The sequence below is a fragment of the Phaethon aethereus genome, assembly GCF_964289735.1.
Source record: "Phaethon aethereus genome assembly, chromosome: 4".
Lineage (NCBI taxonomy): Eukaryota > Metazoa > Chordata > Aves > Phaethontiformes > Phaethontidae > Phaethon > Phaethon aethereus.
Genome location: NC_138578.1, coordinates 64,745,621 through 64,769,015, shown reverse-complemented (window position 1 = coordinate 64,769,015; position 23,395 = coordinate 64,745,621). Strand labels below are relative to the sequence as shown.

Sequence of the window (23,395 nt, the reverse complement as noted above, 5' to 3'; positions counted from 1 at the left end):
ACAGAGATGGGCTATATTGTAAAAACGGGAATTGAGCCACCAGTGCGGCGTATTCTTGGGTGCAAGCACAAGGACAAGGAGGATTTAATCCCACTGCAGCGGGAGGGGAGGCCCTTTGGTGCCGTTACCCTGACGCTCCGGCAGCCGCGCCGTGCGCTGCAGGCGGGCGAGGCTGGGCTTTCCCCGGCACTAGCTGGCAAGCACAGCCACCCCCAGGTGGGGCCGGGCCCCGGCGGGGCCATAGCGCCAGCCCGGGGCCTCACGGCCCACGGCGAGGGAGCCCTTGCTCCGCCGCCGAGAGGCACACAGCGGGCCGGGGCCCTGTCCCAGCGGGAGGAGCCTGACCTACTCCCCGCGGCGCCCGGGGCAGGGCCCAGCCCTGGGGCGCGGGCGGCAGCGGCTGCCCCGCTCCCCTCAGGCCTCGCTCCGCGCCGCGGCGGGAAGTGCCGCCTCCGGAAGACGGGAGCGGAGGGCGGGAGGCCGGCGGCGCTGTGTGTCTACGGGGCTTCCGGTGGGAGGGAAGGGGCCCGGCAGCCGCCGGTGGCCCGGCCGATAGTACCGCCGGCGCCCGGCCGGAGCGCCCCGCCGCCATGCCCGCCTTCCGGCAGGTGGGGGAGAAGCAGCTGCCCCAGGAGGTCGTCTTCATGGCCTGGTCCCCCAAAAGGGACCTCATCGCCCTGGCCAACAGGGCGGGGGAGGTGAGTGCGGGGGAGCCCGGCGCCGTGCTGGAGGCCGCGCCGGTGGGCTGAGGGCAAGGAGGCTGAGGCGGGCCGAGCGGCCGCTGCTGGCGGGGAAGCGCTGCCTCTTCTGTGCAGTCGCCGAGGTGCCTTTGCTGTCATTTGTGGCCTAATTCTTGCACGCTTAGTCAGGCACTTAGCGGCAGCAAATTTCTTACCGGGGTTCTCAGTACTTACTGTCCCTTCCCTTTTTACTTTCTAATTTCCAAATAAATTCACTGATGACACTCTCGGTGCCTGCATCTATGGGATTTTAAAGCACATGAAACTTGCTATTTAAATTAAATCTATTTTCAGTTGGGGTTTTTTTTGTTTTTGTTTTTGTTTTTTCTTCTTCTTGGAACCATTGTATGCGACCATTCATGAAGACAGACTGTTGTGCTTTCAGGCTGTCTTTGCTGGAGAAGTGTGGGTAACCCATGTGGCTTATAGGCTTCTAGGCTTATACGAGGCACAGCTTATTTCTCCGTCAGCATACTGTCCTCTAAAATGACATAGGAGTGAGTCATCTACTAGAGGAGCAGGTGATATTTAAGGCACAGGAGTTAATAAAGAATGGTAGAAAAAGTGTATCTTGAACTGATTTACAAACTGGTATTGATGGGAGAATGTGGTTTATTTTTCTGTCTTTAATGTGTTTGCTTTGTAGGTTTTACTGCATCGGCTTGCAAACTTTCAACGAGTGTGGAGTTTGCCTCCAAATGAAAATACGGGAAAAGAAGTGACTGCTCTTGCTTGGAGACCAGATGGCAAAAGTAATGTCAAGTATATGAGGTGATCTGGTGCAATAAAAATCCCATTGGAAAACAGTGAAGGTTGTAGTGGTAATACCTCTTATCTGTGAAGGAAATGTTTGAGTAAACTGTGTTTGAAGAGAAGGGTAGCTTAATTTTATGTAGGTTTACTCAAAGTAATAGTGAGTTACACTGCTGAAAGTAATTGCAAGAAAGATTTGCAAGGTGGATTTATGTCCAGAATACTGCTTTTCAAGGTAGAGCAAAACTTCCAGTTCCTAACTAAACACAATATTTTTATATGAGTGACAAAATTTATTGTTGCAGTACAGAAAGAGGCTGATCACAGTTGACTGAAGAGCTTAGCTTAATTAGCATAGACTGAACTTTAGAGGCTATAATTGCCCTAATAGTACACCAGAGAATAAAAAAAAAAAGCCTTTTGCTTATCAATGGAAATAATGTTGAAATTAGTAGCTTAATAAAGCTAAGCTGGAAATTAGTTATTTTTTATTTAATAAAAATATTTTTTTTTTATCCTTTTATTAGAGGCTGGAGAATGGGAACAATCTTCTGTGACATGCAGTTAAAAAATACTTATATAGTTTTATGATGGCGTCAGAGGAGTTTAAGAAACTTCTTAAAAAAAAGCTGATTGCTTGTGACAAGGAAGTAAGCATAGAAGCCTTTGCTTGTCATATGCTTTTATCGATTAATAAAATTAAGAAGAAAGTGATGCAAAAGTTGCTCAGCAAGTTTTAAATTGCATTTTCTTGTAATAAACCCCAGACATTCCTGGTAGACAGTCTTTATATATAATTTTGGCCTCAAATTTGCAAAAACTGAAGCCTCTGCTTTATCAGAATTGTTGTTAGAAGTGTGTTCAGTTCAATATGTAGATAAATAATTGTGGGATCATGCCTTTGACTTAAATTTATCACCTGAAATACAATAGGAGTTCAGATGTTCATTTTAATGCATAGATTTCAAATGAGAATTTGGAATGACTGTAAATAGACAAAGAGAAAATTCTGTCCATTTGTTGGCTTTGAAGACACACTGTTTTCTAATGCAGTATAACATAATTACAAAGTTTTGCACGTTGGTTGTTCATACATTTTACTCATCTTTCTCTAGTTTTGGCTTTTGGCCTTACTGATACCAAGCGGATTATTCTATGTGATGTAGAAAAACCTGAAAGCTTGCACTCCTTTTCTGTTGACTCATCTATTACTTACATGCATTGGATGGAAGTAACTGAGGAAAGCAGGTGAGTCTGAAAAACTCTAGAAGTAAATTATGGGCTGTGTAGTGCCTACCTTACTAATAATTTATACTTAATATGTTACAAGCGATCATATAAAATGATATAATTTTACTTAGCTATGGCTTTTTGTTGCCACTTGGCTAAAATTTTCCTTTTGGTTAGAACAGATGCTTTTCATATGCTTATTTTTAATGCTGATGTCTTAGACTTGCGGTTCTTTAGGTTACACACAAAAATTTCAGCATGGTCTTGAGTGTCCGCCTCTTAAGAGCTGCTTAATGTAGTGTTAGCTTGTACAAGCTGTCTTCTGATCCAGTTTACTTCAATACCTATTCATTTATTAAACTAATTATTATAATGTTGTTATGTTCATCTATTTTTTTAGTCAGAATAAGTGCTATATTTAAATCTTGAAAGCATAAGTGAATAAAGATCTTTAGTTTGGTGCTTGTATCTTTCACGATGTGCCTTTGGTGTTAACATCCAACCCCACTTGGCAATTCTGTTGTGGGTGTAACTTGCTTCAGGAAGTCAGATTGCTCCTAGTGACCATGAGCTCTGTGGCATTAGACAATTCTCAGCAGCACTTATGAGCTGGAGGACATCATGGTCCTTATTTCTGTGGTCTTATAAAAATCTCTGATATGCACCTTATTGCAGTGCAAGGCAATAATTAAATTAAAAAAAAAAATTTAAAAAGGCCGTTGATGTAAGCATGACTTTCGGATCCCCCATCTCCAAAAATTCCAATCTTAAAATAGCAAGAAAATAACTACATCTTTATTCACTCTAGCATTCTTCTCCTGGTGGGGATAGACTTATCCCCTCATGGGGAATCTCATCCTTCTGGCATGTCTGAGGTGTGGTATTAAGTATTGCACTGTCTTCCTCTCGCTGTAATGTGTCTTTAGAATGAAGTAGGTTGTACTGCGGCGTTGTACGGGATTTAAACAGAAAGCCTCGGTCAGTAACCGCATTACAGGTGATGAGGGATTTGGTGGCAAGCTACTGAGCCAAGAGATACAAGCTTTATATTCTCTTTTGGTGGAAATAAAAAAAGATTATCAGACTTCTTTTATTAATTTGATCATTTGATAAATTATTAAAGGCCCCATAAGGGGTTACCCTCTGATATTTCTAACTCTTTAATATATATGACATATAGAATATATGCTCTAACTTTGAAGAAAGTTAGAAAGAAATTCTCTTCCCTTCCATTTTTACAGCTTGAGTGGTAAAGATAGTCTTACTTCTTTTTCAGTGTTCTCACTTCCTTTTACAATGCTGAGGATGAATCAAATCTCCTTTTGCCTAAATTACCAGCACTACCAAAAAAGTAAGCATTATACTCGTAAGCTTTAGAAGATACAATTTGTCATTTTTTATCATTGTTTTGGTTATTCATCTTTAATGTTCTACAGATGCGTTGGATTAGATGTCTGCTCATTGTTATTGAGAATAATTATTTTGTTTTCAGTTACAGTACCACTGCAAAAATTTTCAGGTGAGAAATTGTCATATCTCTCTACATTTTTGTTTTATTTTGTTTCCTGATACTGAGACAGGCTACATAAGATCCAATCATGTGTTTTATATTTTCAGTGAAGAAAAGTCAGATGAGATTATGAAGCTTCTGGGTGATGTAAGGTAAATTCTGTATGTGGACTGTTGTGTTGTGGGGTTTTTTTTTTGTCAGTTGTTTCTTTTTTTAAAGCTATAAAATAATGGAAAAGTGGGTTGACTTTTAACTTATTCATAATCTGTTTTTAAGGGTCCTGGAGAAAGGATATGGAATGTCTCCTTTTTTCAAAGAACATATTAAAAAAAAAGTCTTAATCAGCTTACACCTTTTCTCCTCAATTTAGAGGGATTATAAGGCAATTTATCAGCAACTGCTCTTGGTGCCGTATCTTCTCTTCCTTAGATGTATTTGAAGGCTATGTTGTATGTGTTACTTCAGCTGGTTTTGGAGACATTTGTCACTGCTTGTTATAGATGGGGAATTTCTGTGGGTTTGCATGAGTGTGACAAAGCTGAACTTAAAAATAACTCTGAAATCAGCTGCATTAGGGTAGTGTAGAATATCTCTTACTAGGAAACACATGAGGAGCAGGTGGAGGAGGTGCAGTTTAGAAGACTGAGACTGGCTTTGTGGATTGCTTGTGGTGCATCTTTGAGGAGGCACTTAATCTCTGTGCCTTGTTTTTCCATTTGCTTTCTTTTGCTGTTCCTTACAGTCCCACCACTGAGCATCACCCTCCTTATTTCAAAATTTGCATCTCCATCTATCACCAGTTACTCCTTTTTAAGACTTCATATCTCTTCTTATAGTAGAACTTCCTTGCTAGAAAGAGAGATGTGATGGCTGTTAATGGTGTAGCTTTCTGGATTCTGTGCTCCTTCATCCATTCAAACGAAAAGTTTTTCAGATACTCTTTTGTTAAGTTCTGTCTTGGTTTTAACAGAATAATTCTCCTTTAACATATATTTAGCTGTGTAGCAGGCAGAAGTTGCAACTAATTTTCTCATATTTGTAAGGGGACTTGCAAAGCATTCTCATTTTTAATGTTGGAGAGCATTACTGCTCCCCGTAACGTAAGCAAATATGTGTAGCTGAAGATGTATGCACGTATGACAGCAACAGACAACCTCCCTGTCGAAAGTTTAACGTTTTAAACGTAGACAAAAAGGGACAAGTCATAGAGAAGCTTTTACCCAAGTTGTTGTAACAGGTCTGTTTTAATAAGTGAGCAGAATGCAGACCTGTTTACCCCAGACCCTATTCTTTGAACTGGGTTTCTATTTCTGATGCTATTGTTACTTGTGGCTTTTCTTTGCTGCTGCATCCATTTCAAATATTTGTGGCCTTTGAGGTTTTGCTGAAGAGTACCACTGAGTGACTGTGACAAACTTACTCTGCATGTAGTTAGGATAAACTCAAGGCAATGCAGAAGTAGCTTTCTAAAAATGCTTTGCAGCCTCTGTTGGTAGGTGGGCTGTTGCTAGAAACTTATTTTTTTTTCTTCCAGAAGGTATAAAGTTAGTGAAGAAGGACTTCTGTGCCTAAGTTGTGGGGGGTTTTCCCCCCTATTTTCTTAGTTAATTTAGTATTTGATACTCTTTCTGTAAATTTAGGGGCAGGTCTTATCAGTGAAATCCAAGCTAATTTTTTTGTCTTTACATTTCTTGGATCATAGACAGTAGTACAGGGTTTCTTTTTGTTCATTCTTTTGAGGATCTTTAGTAAAGGGATAGAATTTAAGCATAAAGAATTACATTTGTATGCATTAGAATTTGTTTCAGTATGCTCATCAACGCATATTCTTTTTTTATAGGCTTAATGCTCTTGTCCTTGGTGGCAGCTCAGGATTTATTGAGATTTATGCTTATGGAATGTTCAAGATTGCTACAGTAACTGGGGTATGTTCCATTCCTTTCTATGTTTTTTCCTCATAATATATCAAGCTACAGCTGAATTGAATGAAAAAATACATACGTGTGCTTACACATAAGTGAAACTGGGTTGCTGAAGTTTAAAGAAAGCAATAATTGTTTCTCTCAATTGGATCGTGTGGTTATTGTTGGAAAGACGTTCTAACTCTGGTGATTTTAACATCTTGTTTCAAATGAAACAAGAGTTCAACACTGATGTGCAGTGAAAAGAGTGCTTTTGTTCTTGAACGGTAGCTGAAAATTTGAAAATTCCACTTTATTTTTACATGTCGTTGAACGCAGCCTTCTTTGTATGTGAATGTGTTAGACCAGTAAATTCATCTTAGCAGAAATGCAGTATTTCATTAACTTTTAAACTGGAATCCTTCAGGTGGCAGGTTCTTGTCGTGGACTATGTTTGTCTAGTGATTTGAAATCACTGTCGGTTATTACAGAGATACAAGACTCTTCAGACAGCGAAGTAGAGATAACATATTTTCAGGCAAGTAATTTTAAAACATTCTTTAAAAGTAAAACTGCTTTTTTAATTACCTTCCAGTAGCTTTCTTGCTTTCCCATTATTTGCAGAAAAAACACGGTCTACTATTTCCAGCCTTTCTGAAATTCCCCCTAATAGAGCTTTCAGATTGATCTTGTTAACATGCAGTTTCAATGATGAGACTGATGATGATCTGAGGTGCATTTTAAAAATACTACTTTAAATATAACATTCATATATTCAGTTATAGTTATTCAGATTTTCTTCATTCTGAAAAAAAAAAGCTTAGGAGCAATGTTGTTGATTATCCAGTCTACCCAGAGCAGTTATCCTTAAAACTATTACTGTTAGAACTCCAAAATGAGGAACTTCATCAGGAGTTTTTATAGATATATTAAAAGTATTTATCGCCTCTTTTAATTAAATGCAATTCCCTCTTAAAATCAACTTTAGGAAATGAGAAATTACAGTTTTTCTGTGGGTCCTCCACATCTGTCTTTTCATTTCTGTAATCTAAAACTTTTAAAAAGAAAAATCATCTGTTAACTGTTGTTTGTTTCATTTGTTATAGCTGGACACTAGTCTATTGTCAAGTTACTTACCTGAGGTAACGCGAATGGCACGGAAGTTTACTCACATTTCAACTCTGTTACAGGTACAACATCTTTTTAGTATCACTGCCCTTACAGGCTTTGATATTCTTAGCACAAGTAAAATGAATATTTTCTAGTAGGAAGCTTAGGTTGGTTTTAAGTAAATGTAGAACTGTAACTTGGAATTTGATAACAAATTTTACGTAATATCCACACTGTATCTTCCCTTTGTATTGCATGTGTTTTGAAGCAGGGGGAAAAGGGAATAATGCTAATGTTTGCATTTGTATTACAGTATATAAAGTTGTCATTGACATGCATGTGTGAGGCATGGGAAGAAATTCTGATGCAGATGGACTCGCGGCTAACAAAGTTCGTACAGGTACTGTAGTATTAACCATTCCTTTAGAAAAACATTTTTTGCAGTAGTTCTGTTCTTCATGTTAACATACTGCATATCTTAACGTTGTTAAAACATAATGCCTCCTGATAACAATCTCGAAGTTCAGAGGCAGCCTGGAACTTATTGTGTGTCAAGAGCTCTGATGCTGAAGATATCTGAGTACAATCAAGCACAATTGCATTGTGATACTTCTTTGTTTTATTTATTCTAAGTTATTAAAAAGTTACAGTTTTCAGCTTGCACAGCTATTGATCAGTTGCTTTCTATTTAAGGTTGTACTCTTTGTACTTCAGTCTTTCATAAACTGAATACTGTAAATGTTGAGTAACAGCCCACCAGCACTTACAGCCTAGTTCAGTAGAGCATGTATGACAGCCATGATTAAGATGCTCTTGGATTTACTTAAATTTTGTGTTCATTGACCATGGCTAGAAGTTAGTTAACTCGAAATAGTTATTTATTTATTTTTAGTAGATTTTTGGTGATGGCAAACTGGTTAGAGTTTTTACTGGGTAGTACAATTGAAAATAACTTAAAACACTTGAAAATTTCCAGTGATCAGTAGTCTGATTTCAGCATTCAAGGATATGGGTGGCTTTTGCGATATATTTTAATTGAAGTGTTCACGAGATTATTTGGTAGCCTGGATTTAATCTCTTTACCAATCTATTTCAATCATTTTGACTGACAGGAAAAGAATACAACAACCTCTGTTCAGGATGAGTTTATGCAGCTGTTGTTATGGGGCAAAGCAAGGTAGTTACTGTTGTTTTATCTGAGTATGCATTTGCATTTGATATTGAAATACAAAATGAACGCATGTTTGGTTCTCTCCCCTACCCCGTTTAGTCTGGAACTTCAGGCATTGCTAATGAACCAACTGACGGTAAAGGTATGTTAATTTTTTTTTAACATATTAAAATAATCTATTTCAGTGTCTTTTACTGTTCTGTTAACAAAACATTATTATGTTTGTATTTCTTTTTTAACAGGGTTTAAAAAAACTTGGTCAGTCCATAGAGTCTTCCTATTCCAGTATACAAAAGTTGGTCATAAGTCATTTGCAGAGGTAAGTCACAGAATGTCTAATGAATTACAGATAAAATGGCATATTATATGTTTTGCTAAAAGACAGTGTACTTTGTATGTAAGTGTGCTGGCGTGGAGACAGTGATCATGGCAAAATGTACTAATTTACTTTTGGGTATTGGAGAACTACTGAAGTTATTTTGAACAGTCTCCATGACATATCACCTGCTGCCTGGTGTGTTTATAGGATATATGCAAAATATTCACACCAACTTTGTGTGGTTGTTGAAATATCAGGACAATAGTTGCTTTTCTGTGATGTGATACTTTAACTCTTATATGCCAGACCACCGTATGAAGCTCTCCACTTTGCACATTAAATGATAAAAATGCAGCATGCAGTGAATTGCCAAAGGGTGACTAAAAGATTGTACTTCTTTGCTCTGCCTTCCTAGTGGCTCTGAGGCACTGTTATACCACTTGAGTGAATTGAAAGGAATGGCTTTATGGAAACAAAAATATGAGTCTCTTGGATTAGATGCATCCGGAATTGAAGGTACAGTACTGCGTGTGCTGCTTACCTGCTCTGATTTCATTTTTGAAAGCTTAATAATAATTGTTAGCTCTTTTTGCAGAGGCTATTACTGCTGTTGGTTCTTTCATCCTGAAAGCAAATGAGCTGCTTCAGTAAGTATAAAGTCTGGAGAATTTGAAAAACATGCCTCTTAAGTCTTGCATCTAAGGGGAAGCATGTGGCTGAGTATAGAGGAGATTGGGAGAGCAAGGCTCCTCTGTTGGTGGTGAGCTTTTATCTTGTCGCACTGCCTCTCATCTCACCCCAAGAATAGTCTTACTTGGAAGATTGCACTGGGCATTTAAAAAAAAAAATTATAGTGCTTGTGGTCTTTCTGTAGTAAAGATGGGACTTAAACCTGGAGCAGCTTGTGACGTTTAGATCTGGTAATTTCTTTTCTTGTTTCTTGCTCAGAGTTATCGACAGTAGTATGAAAAACTTCAAAGCATTTTTTCGATGGCTGTATGTTGGTAAGCTTGATGACATAGTAAGCATCTAGTATCTGTTTTGTGTAGTAAACATTGAAATATTGGCAAGTAATTAATCTTAGTTATAGCCTTCTATTTATTTCTGTCATTGAAAATTTCTGGGCATCTAAAAGGTTACAGTTAATGAAGCAAGAGTAATTATTACATTAACTACATAGATCATAAATTTGATAATTCTCAATTAATGTATTTATAGTGTATGTTGTATATACTTATCCTGTAATGTTACTCCAAACTGTTGTCTGCTTGATGAGCTATTTGCTGTTCTTGACTTGGAGAAATTGGAGGACTTTTTTTTAGTTTACACCAAATTTGAAGTATAGTCTAACTCTCCTTTACTCTGTCATTCGCTGTTTTCTCCTGTGGAGACCTAGTTAGCTGTAAGGTTATGCACAGATGTAAGTCAGCTCAATGTCTGGATGCACTTAATAGCCACCTCCAATTGTAGTTGGGTAGCTGAAGGTAGAATGTTAGAAAGAAGTGTAGAATGCTGTGTTTTAGCCTGCTTGTTTTTATAAAGTGGTTGTGAGTGGGTTTATAATTTTTAATTGAATGTTTTAGAACTACTTTACAAAAAAATAAGCAGTCTTACCAGATACTGTAAAAGCACCAGATTAGCAGGAATATAATAATTTTAGTTTTAAAAATTGCAGAAAGCGGAGCTATCGGTGTACTCTCAAAAAATTGAAGTTCTAACGTTATGACAGAGTACACTGTGTTTGCTTGTGTTGAAAATAAAGAGAGAACTGCTTATCTAAGCCTCACTGATTTAAAATTACTTCTGTGCAATTCTCTTAAAACACATTATTCTGGGCATGACAGTGTTCATGTATTTTATATATATCCATTTTACTACTTTTAATATGTACGTAAATAAATTCTTATGAACGCTTTTATAATAATCTTATCTCAGTCTTGTAGAGGGTACAATGCGGTTGGAAAAGATGAAAGCTAAAAATTCTCCAAGATTTGTATTGTAAGCTAGTGGGGCAAGTGAAGCTTAATTTCAGTCTCAATTCATAATTCTTCATTCCAGACTCTTGCCGCTGACCACTTAATCTTTCTATTTTATCATCAGTGTCTTAGTACGTAGCCAGGAAAATTAAGAATATTAGGAAAACATATTAAGATTAATGCAGTAAGAATATAATTTTTCCCTTAGCCATGTTGAGGATGTCAGAAGATCATGTGCTTCCAGAGCTGAACAAGGTAGTAGTAAAATTTTTTAATAAATGGTGGTATACTCTGTATTCTGCTTGATGTAGAGGGCAAGATTAAAGGATTATTTTTGTTCCAAAATGTAAAGGGTAGTGTCTGTGTCATTTCTTGGAGAAAGTTGATGCCTGCAGATTCACACTAATATGCTGTCTTGCATGAATTACTTTTTATCTTTTCTTTCTTAATACTACTCTTTTAAGTACACTGTATGTGAATGCGAGACCCCTGTGTGTAGCAGCTCTGTTTTTTAATGTCTTTACCACTGCCCTGGTAGAGGAGGGCAGGAATACACCTGCATCCGCTTTGCAGACACCATCACACCAGGTGAACCAGTTAATACACTTGAGGGCAGAGGTGCCTTCCAGAGGGAAATACATAGGCTGGAGGAATGAACCTCCTGAAGTTCAACAAGGACCAGATGCAAGGTTCTGTACTGGGGAAGAGTCACCCCCCACAGGGACTCTTGCTGGGGAGAGAACTGGCTGGGGAGCAGCTCTGCTGAGATGGACTTGGGGATGTTGGTGGATGCAAGCTGGGCAGGAGCCAGCAGTGTAGCAGCAAAGGCAGCCAAGAGTAACCAGGGCTGTACTAATGGACAGGGGGTCAAGGGAAGTAGTTACCCTCCTTATTTAGCTCTCATCAGACCACATGTAGAATACTTTCTCCAGTTTGGGGCTTTCCTGTACATGACAGAATAAAGTGGAGTGAGTTCAGCAGAGGGCTTCCAAGCAGGTTGGAGGCTGGAGCGCTTGCCCTGTGAGGACAGGCTGAGGGAGCTGCCCTTCTTCAGCTTAGAGAAGGTGTTCTGTGCTCATTGAAATGTACTTCTTATCCTTTGCTTTTCTCACTTTTTTGGTTTTTTTTCTTTTAGATGACTCAGAAAGATATCACATTTGTTGCCGATTTTCTTACTGAACACTTCAATGAGGTAAGTTATATTGGTGTATATATATGCCAAGTGCAGCATCTGACTATTTTTGCTGCCAAGATTTGAATCTGAAAAATCCTATAATAAAATAATTTTATCATCTTTTTATACGCTACTTGTTACTAACTTTGCGTTTAAATAATGGTTTTGTTTGCGTTATTTTTCCAGGCACCAGAACTTTACAATCGTAAAGGAAAATATTTCAATGTGGAGAGAGTTGGCCAGGTGAAGAACTAGGGAGTAAATGGAAAAAGAATAAATGAGAAAATCCTTAGATGGAGAAGCTTTCAAAGCTGTGCTCTGTTTTCTTCTCTGTCTCTTTTACTCTGTGTTGCACATTCCAGTAATGGTAAAGGAGAGTACTTTAATTATTTTCCACTATTATTAGGAAGAGGAGTGTTTAAAAGCATGCCTTATTGTTTTATCTTACACATGCTGTATTTTTAGGAAAAGGATGAAATTTCTTTGCAGCCAACAATAGAAATGTAAAACTGAAATGTGTTTGTTGTCTTTATGCCATTAGTCACTGGATTTCAAAACATTTGTGCTCAAACTTGATTTAAAAATCAATTTCTTACGGAAATATCACTATGTGATCTTAGACAATAGTTGATTTTTCTTACTGTTTCAAGAAGGGGTTTTTAGTGTAGGGCATGTTAAATTAAGAAGAAATATCTATTTGAGGGGCAATGTTGGAGGTGAATTCTAATGTCCCTTATTCTTATAATGCAATCTTAGAAACATCTGTTTCTTTCCTAGTACTTGAAAGATGAAGATGATGACCTTGTATCACCACCTAATACAGAGGGAAACCAGTGGTTTAACTTTCTTAAAAATAGTACGCATCTTAAAGGTAACGCATGCTTTAGTAAAAAGTAAATGTGAATCAAAGATACACATAGAATGTAACAAGTGTAGAAGACTAATCTGTTTTTTCATGCTTATGAGTTATTTCGATAGTGCTAGTGATGGGACTCCATCTGAGTAAAATAAAATAAATGGGCCTTGTTATTTTATACAGTTTTTATGTAGCTGCTTACCCGGTCAATTACCATATTCTGTGTATTAGGATTTTCCTACGTTTCATATACTAGTCTCAGAATGTTGACTTGGAAGGAATCCCAGGAGATACCTGGTTTAGGAGATCTTAATTCTGGTTCAAGGAAGTAATAATTATGCTTAGGTCATGCTTGGGGGAAATGTCCTAGCTTGTTCTTTTAGACTGGAGTCTGAGACTGTTTTGTTAATTGGCGGTGAAAAAGAAGTAAGAGACTGTAATAAGCTGATGGCGAAAATGATTCTTGTTTAACTTTAGAAACCATACACTGTAAAACTAACACAGCATAAGCTATCTTGTAATAGAATTTGCTATGGATGCCTTTTTCTGCCTATTTAATTCAATAAAAAGGGGGGAAGTGGTAGCATTTTTATTTGGCAAAGTAGTATTTAGAAAGTGTATTTTTAAACATACTTTGAAAACATGTTTGATACTTCAAACGTGTAGACTACTTGGCTGGTCGTTTCTGTTACTAGCCAAGATCTGTGATTTTTTGTAGAGATGGTTTGTAAGTGGTTTTGTTGGTATTAATTTGGCAAATACTGAGATGTTTGTCTTGCTCTCAGAACCATAAGGTTTGTAGGACAAGTAATGCTTGTCATTGACACTTTCTGCTCTTTTTGGTGTTTCATACTGCTTTGTTGGTTGACATAGCTTTTATCATTTTTCCAGCTAAACATTGGAAAAGAAACTGCTTATGTACTTAAAATAAGTAGTGATATTTATCTCAAAAGTTAAATGTCTTCTTACTAAGTATTTCATTTCATAAGAACAAATCAGTCCTATTGAAGCCAAATCATAGCTACTATAAAAAGTATGGAAATTGTTTTGCTTAAGATACCTTATGACAACGGTGTTTCTAGGTCTTGGGTAAATGCAATTCTGTGTTTTTGCAATTTTGAATTGGCTGTGAAGAAAAGCTGAAGGAGCAGGCAGGCCTCCATTTCTCATTCATTTATCTAGTTTCATATTGCAATCCAGTTAATTACTTAAATTATTCTCTGATTATAAATTCTAATTCAGGTGGTCATGTAATCCAACCAAAGCAGGCCTAATTTTGAAGCTAGGCTGGGTTGCTCAAGGCTTTGTGCAGTCAAGTCCCCTACTCCTGCAAGGATAGAGACTGCGCAGCCTCTCAGGGCAGCTAGCTCCAGTGACTAACCAGTGAAAACTTTTTCCCTTGTATCTGACTGGAATTTCCCTTGCTGGAGCTTGTGACTGTTACGTTGTCTCCTCTCACTGTGTGCAGCTTTGAAAATGATGTCTTCTATAACTCCTCCTTTGGGCAGCTGAAGAGAGCAACAGGTTTCTCCTTGTTAGGCCTCGCTTCTGTAGACTGAATGAACCCAGCCACCTCAACTTCTCGTAAAGCATGTGCTCTAGCCCTGTGACCATCTTATTTACCCTTTACTTGACTCATTCCAATTTGTCCCTATAATAAGTGTAGTATGTTTTTATAGAGACGCAAGCACTTTTAAAATGAACTTTATCTGTTTACAGAAAGTCCACTTTTGTTTCCCTACTATCCTGAGAAATCACTGCATTTTGTCAAAAGGCAAATGGAAGGGGTCATTGATCAGTGTTTACAAAAGCCAGCGGTAAGTTCAATTTATATAAATGATAACTTTCTTTTAGGGGTAGCAGTCAACTTAAGGTAGCAGTCACACTTAGTGAGGCCTCAAGTTTTAATCTGTGCCTTAGAGTGCCTACGACTTAGGTGGTAGGATGTAGCCCAGCTTCACCACTGCCGGGATGTCTCAAAGCGTTTGGCTAGGAAGAACGTAATGGGGGATTTTGTGTTTCGCATCTTCTGTTCACACATTATTGGGATCTATTTTTAATGTTAATCGGTTTTGTGTATGTGCTGTGTACTAGATAACTGTGTTAGTTGCCAGTACGCTAGTCTGTATATGATAAAGAAACATGAAACAAGTGTATCAAGTGATGGTGGTGTTTGTGTTAGGGATGTTTATTCCGGCATAAATATTGGTGGATTTTTCTTTCAGATGTACTCAGGTGTTTCTGTTTGTTTGGGCTTTTTTGTCTTAAGGTGCATAATTATGAATAACTGCCTGCATTTTTTGACCTATTTTTATTATATTTCTTAGGATGTAATTGGAAAGTCAGTGCATCAAGCAGTCTGCATGTCTCTCTACAAAACTTCTCAAAGGTATTTTTTACACTATTTCTAAAGCTCAGTTGCACAAAATTACAGTAGCATTTTACAAACTGGATTATTTTTCCTTTCCAGTGAAGATTCCACACCACAGTTATTTAAACTACCATTTCTGTAAGTATGCGACTATTTCTTGTTCCATGTCATTTGCCAGTTACTAAAACTTGACCTCAATTTTCATTTCCTCTCCCTACGTTACAGGTGGAATGACAAAACGTCCAATATACATTATGTTCTCTTCACCATATTAGAAAATTCTATTTCTAAAATGTACATTTTGAGGAGACATACTGATACTTCCAGGTAAGATGAAAAGGGGGAAAAAGCAGTTTGTGAGCTTCGGCACATGTGTACAGAGAGAATTACAGTTTGAAACTTTTTGTAAAAAGAAGGAATGAGCAGCATGAATACAGTCTTTCTTGGATACTAGAGAAAATGAGGAGGATGTTAGGAAGTGCAGTAGGAGACTGCAGCAGGAGTTTGTGTTGTATCAGACTCAGAAAATCTAATCGCAAGATCCAAGATGGTTTTAGGCTTAAGAAAAAAAATCAGGCTCCCTTAGTTTTGCTTCTCGCAGAATTACTTGCATGTGCAAACTTGTGAAAAATTACAGGGAATCATGCTTTCCTTGTCTTAGTGTAAATATTATTCTTTGACTAATAATAATTGCAGCCAGTAATTTATAATAGAGTAAGGAAAAATGGGAGGTGGACTCATAGGTGCAACAAATAGAGTGCATGTCTTTTGGGTGTAGTTTTGTGTACCTTCAGGAGTTTGTGTCCACAGTGCAGTTTGTCACTGCATAGCGGTGCTGATACACCTGCTTAAGATGCGTTCTGTCAGTGGGATCACTGCAGTGACCTGGGTTTAGAAAACACCAAAAACTCTTCCTCTCTGTAAAATACCGATTTTTTTTTTTTTTTTTTTAATCATCTGTGTCATTTAATTTGAGGAGATAATGAACTCTGAGAGGGGTGGGAATTTTTAAAGCAGTTTTACTGCTGAAAAAGAGAAATGATGAAACTATCTTTTGTGTTTCCAGTTGAGAGCCGCTGATGACAAAATTACAGCCTTGTGGTGTGGTTTCTATCCTGTTTCGTCCCTCATTGATATCTAAAACACTCTAAACTCATTTTCTGTAGATTTGAGCAAGAAGTAACTTAACGGACCTGAGACTAGGACAGTTGAACCAGGAGTTCAGCAAAGAACTTGTATCCCACAAGCCAGACCCAGCTTCCCATTTGACTCTACTAGTCACGTTTTGCTGAGAGGCAGAAGAAACCAAAAAGTTCCCATCCACCAGTTATGTCATTTTGGGATGTAGCTGTGTATTGTACTAAGCTTAGACAGGTTTACACCATCTGTTACTGCAGTTGCTGTTAGAGATTTTGGATTCTCTATGAATGGAAAATAAATTAGTCAGTGAGATAATGAACGCTGTTCTTCTAGGTCTGTCAGTAATGGAATTCTTGCAGTAGAATTTGGAAACTTCTTGAACAACAGTATAAATGAGAGCTCAGACTCCAGGTCAGTATATTTGATTCTTCTTCCAGAATTGCAGATTGCTAAATTGAAGACCATGTTTTCTAGTATTCATATTAAGTTAACTTCTCAGGTGTCATAATTTGGCTTTTATCCTGCAAGTTACTGCTTCAGATCACCTTATAGTCCCTGGTTGAGTCAGGCTGTAAGAAATGGCACAGGTGCATGAAGCTGCAGGATTGTGGGAGTCTTATTTTGCACTTCATCTCAAAGTCAAGTAAATTTTAGTTTTCTAGCTGAAAACTAGAGCTTTAGCACATGTGCAAGAAACAAAGCTAGCTGGAAACAGCTCTTGCTTGTATCTGTGATGTTCTTTAAGATTGAGTGAGACTTGATATGCCTGAATGAGGGCATCTTGGAAGGCATGGCAGACTAACATGTTGAAAGGCCAGATGTGATTGCCCTCAATATCTTCAGTTGTGTTTCTAAATATTCTTTCGTGTTTGTGTTTACTGTTTCTTACATTTCATCTGAAATGGGGGGAAAAAATATTGCTAGTAAGTTGTTTTTTTTTTTTCTTTCAGAATAATTTTTCCTGCATGATATAGGAGTCTGCCGTGGTTATGACAGTCTTTCAGTGTCTTAGCTGCATGACTGACCTCTTTTATTGCTTACAGTAAATCTCACTGTTAACTACTGAATACTCTTTAACATGAATGCTGTGCAGCTTAAAAATATTTTAGTTCTGTATTCACTGTTATTCCTTGATGCTTTCTAAATTATTTTCCTATAGATGCTACAGTTGTTTAGATGCACACTTCTATGATGATGAAACTGTAACTGTAGTTCTGAAGGAGAGCGTGGAACAAGAGGGGAAGGAGAGAGTCTTGGCTCAGCTGCCCTTATCTTCAGTATACACAGATGAGGACCAAGATAGGGAATTCATCTTAGATTCTACTAAAAGGTACTGAAAAACTTAGAGCAAGCCTGAAAATGCAGAACTGAAAAGCAGATTAAGCAAATAATCTAAACTCATGCTTTGTGTGTGTGTAAATATTTTGAAGATAAAACCTCTTTTTGTGCCAGGGAGAGTGGGGTGGTGAGATGGAAGGTTCCTAAATGGTTTGTTTTGTGTTTTTTGGGGGATTGTGGTTGGTTTTGGTTTTTTGAGACTGAATACTACCTGTGTACCTGGCTCTCATGAAATGGGAGGACCAATTGAAGCCATCCTGTAGAATCAGAAATCTTATCTTCAGAGTATGCCAACTTTGCTGGTCAGAATACTTGAACTTAGGATGTTTTCAGCATATTTCTCATATACCTCTGCCTTGTAATAAGGATACACAGATATTTCTTCATCTTTCCCTGGTGGTCACGCTTACAACTATTATTAGCTTAGCCTTGAAACATCAGAATTGGTGCCTCTCTCTGGCATAGGGAGAGGAGAGCATCTGGGGGAAGTGAACAACACAAAAAAGGCCAGTGGTCGTTCAAGCAGTGAATCTAATCTTTCAGTGGTTGTGCCTCACTTGCTTTTTCTTTTTTCTCCCTATGCCTCTCTTGTAGATTGCTTAAGATACATTTTAATTTCAAAATAAAGAGCCATACTGAACTCTAAATATTTTTTCTTTATGCCACGAAGAAATTGTGTATTGAAGAATGAACAGAAAATATTAAAAGCAAATTCAAACTAATCCTTGCTGCTGTAATAGGCAGGGAATTCCTTCATACAGCCCATATGAGTGGGGGTGAACTGGAGTGATACGTCTTTGAAAGGTCGTGGAGGCCAAAATTCTGTGTAAGTGGAGGCATAGCCTCCAGGACTCTGTTCAGAAATTCCTCTCCTTGCAGGGGAGAGATTTGAAGGAAGGCCATCCTCATCTTCCTGCTGTAGCTGTTACTTGTGGGTTTTACAACTCCCTTCTCACCTGCTGTAATCTTTTACCTCAGTTGAAACATGCTGTGTCTCCACAGTTGGATCCCCCCTCTAGAATATCTGTAGCAACGTTATGATTGTTTCCAATACTTATCTGCTTGTTGCATATGATATAATAAAACCTAGACGTAAAAAAACTGGACTGACTGAGGTTTTTTTAGTACTGGAATTGTTTCTTATGTAGTAGCTTTGTGCTTTTCTTCTTGCTGTGTGCAGGCTGGATGAGCAAAGTGGTGAGATACCCACACATACTGTCTTCTTGGAGAATCAGTGGAGAGTGCTGGAGAATATGAAAGCTCAGTATGTTTCTGTAAATGGCATTAGAAAGGTTTCCTGTGTGGTAAGTACAGTGTCTGTGAACAAGCCTGTAAACTATTAAAGAAAGCATGCTATGACTGGAGAGAGTGATAACCTGTTTCTGCTTATTTAGTGAGATTTATCAAAATATTTTTTTTTAACAAATAGATTATTCTGTCTTAATCTGTTGTGTGTCAGGATACAGTCACACTTTTCTCATAACACAACATGGAAAAACTTTAGCAGAAGTTAACAGATCTACTTGCTTTACTTTTCAGCCTGCAGAGCAATAAAAAGGTTGTCATTTGCTTGATACCTCTATTTCAAAGATAAAGGCTATTTTCAAAGCTATTGGCTGACATTTAAAATGGTATTTGTGCTTTTTAAAATTTATTTATGGAAACTTCTTAATGTCTTTGTAGCTAAGTTCAAATCTCCGTCACGTGAGGGTATTTGAGATGGATGTAGAGGATGATGGGGAGGAAGAGGAAGAAGAAACAACTCAGATTGCAGCTGGGGAACCTGATGAGCTAAATCAGTCTGCAGATAACCAGGACAATGTGTGTGGTGCATCTGCTGAAGAGCTACCTGATGAAACTGAAGAACATGAATCAAATCTGGATCCTTGACATAGGCTTTTATACCGGTAAAGGGTCAAGACTGTAATCTAACCTCAGGCTGCTGAGGTCATGTATCCTATACCTACTCAAGCAGCTGTAGTAGGATGTTGTGTGTCAGAATTCTGTATTGCTTCTCAGCTAAGACTGTGTTCTGGAGTGCCTTTATTTGACCCTTTTTTGTCTGGCACATGGTTTGGTGTGAACTAAATTTCCTTGAGAGCTTTTCCATTTGCGTTTTTTTATAGGTGAGGAGAAAAAGAAATACCAACTGACATTTTTGTAGCTAACCTGTTCAGTCCTGAATACTGTTAAGATAAAATGAATTCGCGTGTGAAAACAACAAAACCCAGGATGAAATTCTTTTCTTCTCAGACTTCATGTTCTAGTAATAGGTACAGAAACTTCCTGTAGAGCTGAAATTTAAAAGTGTGTATGGCAGACAAGAAGCTTGCAGATCAACATAAGACTAGTTAGACAACAGAGTTTAGCAATTGTTAATTGAATACATACTTTTAGAAACTCTTTTGATAACATCTGTCCTCAGAAACAGTATTTCAGTCTGTGCAGTTCTTTAGTCCTCAGTGCAACATTTGTGTGTGTGTGTATGTTTTGTCAAATGCGTGCATGTCTCACTGTGCCTAGTTTCTGTGAGATTGTTCCTGAAAGTCTGTCTTCCCTATCTGGTATTTTGTAATGAAAAGTTACAACAGAGAGTATATTTTTTTAATTCTGATGTATGTCGTGCATAGGTTTCAGCATAATCAAGTTCCTTGCTAGTTTGTATGTTGCTGTAGGAATGTCATAGTGCTAAGCAGTAGAAGCTAGAAAGTGTTTAGAAATCTAAAATGTTTTTTTCTTCCCTACTGGCTGTCAGAGTCTTAACTAACTTAAAACCCAGCTCTTGAATGAACAATACTGCTAAACGCATGATCTTCCTTCAGAACAGTGAGTGTACCTTGTATTTGTGAAAAGGACCAGGGCTTATGCATGTGCTCCATTCTGTACTTCAAAAATAAATAAATCTTCTGAAATGTCCATTTGGCATCGCAAAAATCAAATACTAGACTTACCGTCTTTCTCTTGTTTTAAATACATCGTTTTTTAAGTAACTGTTTTTTGAAGTGGACTTCTGAAGTTTTTTCAGGGAAGACCGTTGTAAACAAAGCTGTTCAGTTTTAAGAGAGACTCCTTACTTTTTCCTTTCCTTCCCAACCTCCTTGAAAGCTGCTTGCTGTTCAGTGTTCTCATCTAACAGATGCTAATGGTTGCAGGCACAATGAAACTGTAGGACAGAAGGGGCAGAAATGCCCATTCAAAACTACTGTGGATTTTCTGTGTAGAGCAGTTCATCTTAATGAGAAATTGCTGCTACAACAGATCCTACTCAGCTTAAGCCTGGCCTTGTGTTCTTCCAGGAAACTTTTGCTTCTGATCTAACTTTAAGAATTGTCACACTAGAGTGCTTAGAAACAATTGTTTTGCTGTGCTTTCTGCTGAGTAGTTTTAGTCCATGGGCATATGGAAATCTGATCTTTCTTGCCCATAATTGTTTCTAAATTTGTGTTAGTAGCTGGTGTGTCCTGTGCCACGGAGTCATGCCCTTCAGAAATCACAGGTTATTCTGTGCATTTTTCTAGTCCAGTCTTGGACATACTTGAGTCAATGGCTGTTTTGTTTCTGGCTTGGATAAGTGCGTGTGTGCTTTCTACACTTCACAGTGATATGATATGAATGCAGCAATTTAGGTCAGTGCTTCTGAATGCATTGCTGATTCCTTCTGTCAATCTTATTTCTATTTTGCTACCAGATTTCTGTAATAATAAATGTGTTAGTAATGTGCTTATGCATCTGTTTTCAAAAAGATGATAGAAGTTTTTCAGGATTTTGGTGATGTCTGGATGCAAGGACCTCACTTGCCACTTCGATCTTTTCTTCATCATACTTTTTTTGATGGTAACTGAAGGCTCATTCAACCATTTCCTGCTGTGAGTTCTTGGTAATGTCAACAAGATCATAGACTTTCTAGCAGCACAGTGACTTCCAACTCCTCCTATTTGTTGCCCATGCTGAGTGCATTGGTGTAGAGGCATTTCAGCTGAACTGTCAACTGCTGAGAACATCCTTCTCTCTAAATTGGAGAGATATAGATTTGATAGGTGGACTGGCCAGTGGATGAGGAATTGGTTGGATAGTTGCATCCAGGGGGTAGTCGTCATTGGCTCCATGTCCAGATGGAGATTGGTGAAGAGTGGTGTCCCTCAGGGGTCCGTATTGGGACCAGGACTGTTTAATATCTTCATTAGTGACATAGTGGGATCGAGTGCACCCTCAGCAAGTCTGCAGATGACACCAAGCTGAGTGGTGCAGTTGACATGCCTGAGGGACAGGGTGTCATCCAGAGGGACCTGGACAAGCTCAAGGACTGGGCCCGTGTGAACTTCATGAGGTTCAACAAGGCCAAGTGCAGGGTCCTGCACCTGAGTTGGGGCAACCCCTGGTATCAGCACAGGCTGGGGACTGAGGGGATCGAGAACAGCCCTGCTGAGAAGGACTTGAGGTTACTGGTGGATGAAAAGCTGGACATGAGCTGGCAATGTGTGCTTGTAGCCCAGAAGGCCAGCTGTATCCTGGGCTGCATCCAAAGCAACGTGGCCAGCAGGTCGAGGGAGGGGATTCTGCCCCTCTACTCTGCTCTGGTGAGACACCGCCTGGAGTCCTGTGTCCAGCTCTGGAGTCCTCAGCACAGGAAAGACATGGACCTGTTGGAGAGGTTCCAGAGGAGGACCACGAAAACAGTCAGAGGGATGGAACAGCTCTCCTGTGAGGACAGGCTGAGAGAGTTGGGGTTGTTCAGCCTGGAGAAGGGAAGGCTCTGGGTAGACCTTATTGCAGCCTTCCAGTACTTAAAGGGACTTATAGGAAAGATGGGGACAGACTTTTTAGGAGGGTCTGTAGTGATAGGACAAGGGGTAATGGTTTTAAACTAAGAGAGAGTAGATTTCAACTAGATATAAGGCAGAAATGTTTCCCAGTGAGGGTGGTGAAACATTGGGTCAGGTTTCCCAGAGAGGTGGTGGATGCCCCATCCCTGGAAACATTCAAGGTCAGGTTGGATGGGGCTCTGAGCAACCTGATCTAGTTGAATGTGTCCCTGCTTATTGCAAGGGGATTGGACTAGATGACCTTTAAAGGTCCCTTGCAACCCAAACTATTCTATGATTCTATATCATGACTTAGAATAAATGGATGAAAAGAGTTCCTCATACTTGGTATCAATGTCCAGACTGCTGTAAAAAAAGATAAAAACCAGCAGAGCTGAGTGCTTCATAGGAATTTAAAGAGACTCTGATGTTCCTAAAATGATGCCCTACAAGTAAGAAGTGGACTAGGTTTTCAGTTTCACAACTACACATTTTACTTCTACCCATGTTCTAAGTTGAAGCTCTCTGCTTTGTAGGTAAGTCTCAGGGTCGATCTCTGCCTTCTAATAAAAGTAGCCGCTAATCTGAAATCAGAAGTGACTATATGACTGGGCTTTCACTTTCCAGTTACTTCACACCCAGATGGTTTTCATCCTTACAAATTTTGAGTATTATTTAATCTGCAGGAACGTCTACAATGCTAGGTGTGCTGTGCTCCGAAATAAGAAGGTACGCTTTTACCTGGAGATTCACATTTAAGGACTTTTGCTGGTTTTTTGAGATGTGAAGGAATGTATTAGTCATAGGCAGCCATCAAAAATTTCAGGCACTGACTTTGAAAAAATACTCAATGTTGCAGACGGCTCTAAGCTGCATAGGTGACACTTTGTTTCAACTTTATTCACTAGTTCTGTAGAAAATAGAGAAAATGTCATATGGCAAAAATAAGTAAACAGTATTTTTGTAATCTTAATAGGTTCCTTAGTTAACTTAAACTTTTGGTT

At 38.6% G+C, this 23,395-nt stretch overlaps 1 protein-coding gene across 2 annotated transcripts; it reads left to right on the top strand.

Moving 5' to 3' along the window:
• Positions 1 to 590: 590 nt before the first annotated feature.
• Positions 591 to 19,479, top strand: ANAPC4 (anaphase promoting complex subunit 4; the record flags this gene model as incomplete). Of its 2 annotated transcripts, none has more annotated exons than XM_081999694.1 (28): positions 591 to 698; positions 1,387 to 1,492; positions 2,609 to 2,741; positions 4,000 to 4,074; positions 4,216 to 4,242; positions 4,341 to 4,385; positions 6,074 to 6,158; positions 6,562 to 6,672; positions 7,241 to 7,324; positions 7,558 to 7,644; positions 8,357 to 8,421; positions 8,515 to 8,557; positions 8,658 to 8,734; positions 9,150 to 9,250; positions 9,330 to 9,381; positions 9,683 to 9,738; positions 10,919 to 10,965; positions 11,846 to 11,902; positions 12,071 to 12,127; positions 12,662 to 12,755; positions 14,460 to 14,557; positions 15,068 to 15,129; positions 15,211 to 15,249; positions 15,337 to 15,438; positions 16,585 to 16,662; positions 17,411 to 17,581; positions 18,770 to 18,893; positions 19,273 to 19,479. In XM_081999694.1, 28 exons carry the CDS (start codon positions 591 to 593, stop codon positions 19,477 to 19,479), a joined length of 2,391 nt encoding a protein of 796 aa, XP_081855820.1. The 2 variants fall into 2 exon arrangements, with proteins under 2 accessions (XP_081855820.1, XP_081855819.1); XM_081999693.1 differs by having other exon boundaries at positions 10,919 to 10,968.
• Positions 19,480 to 23,395: the final 3,916 nt, after the last annotated feature.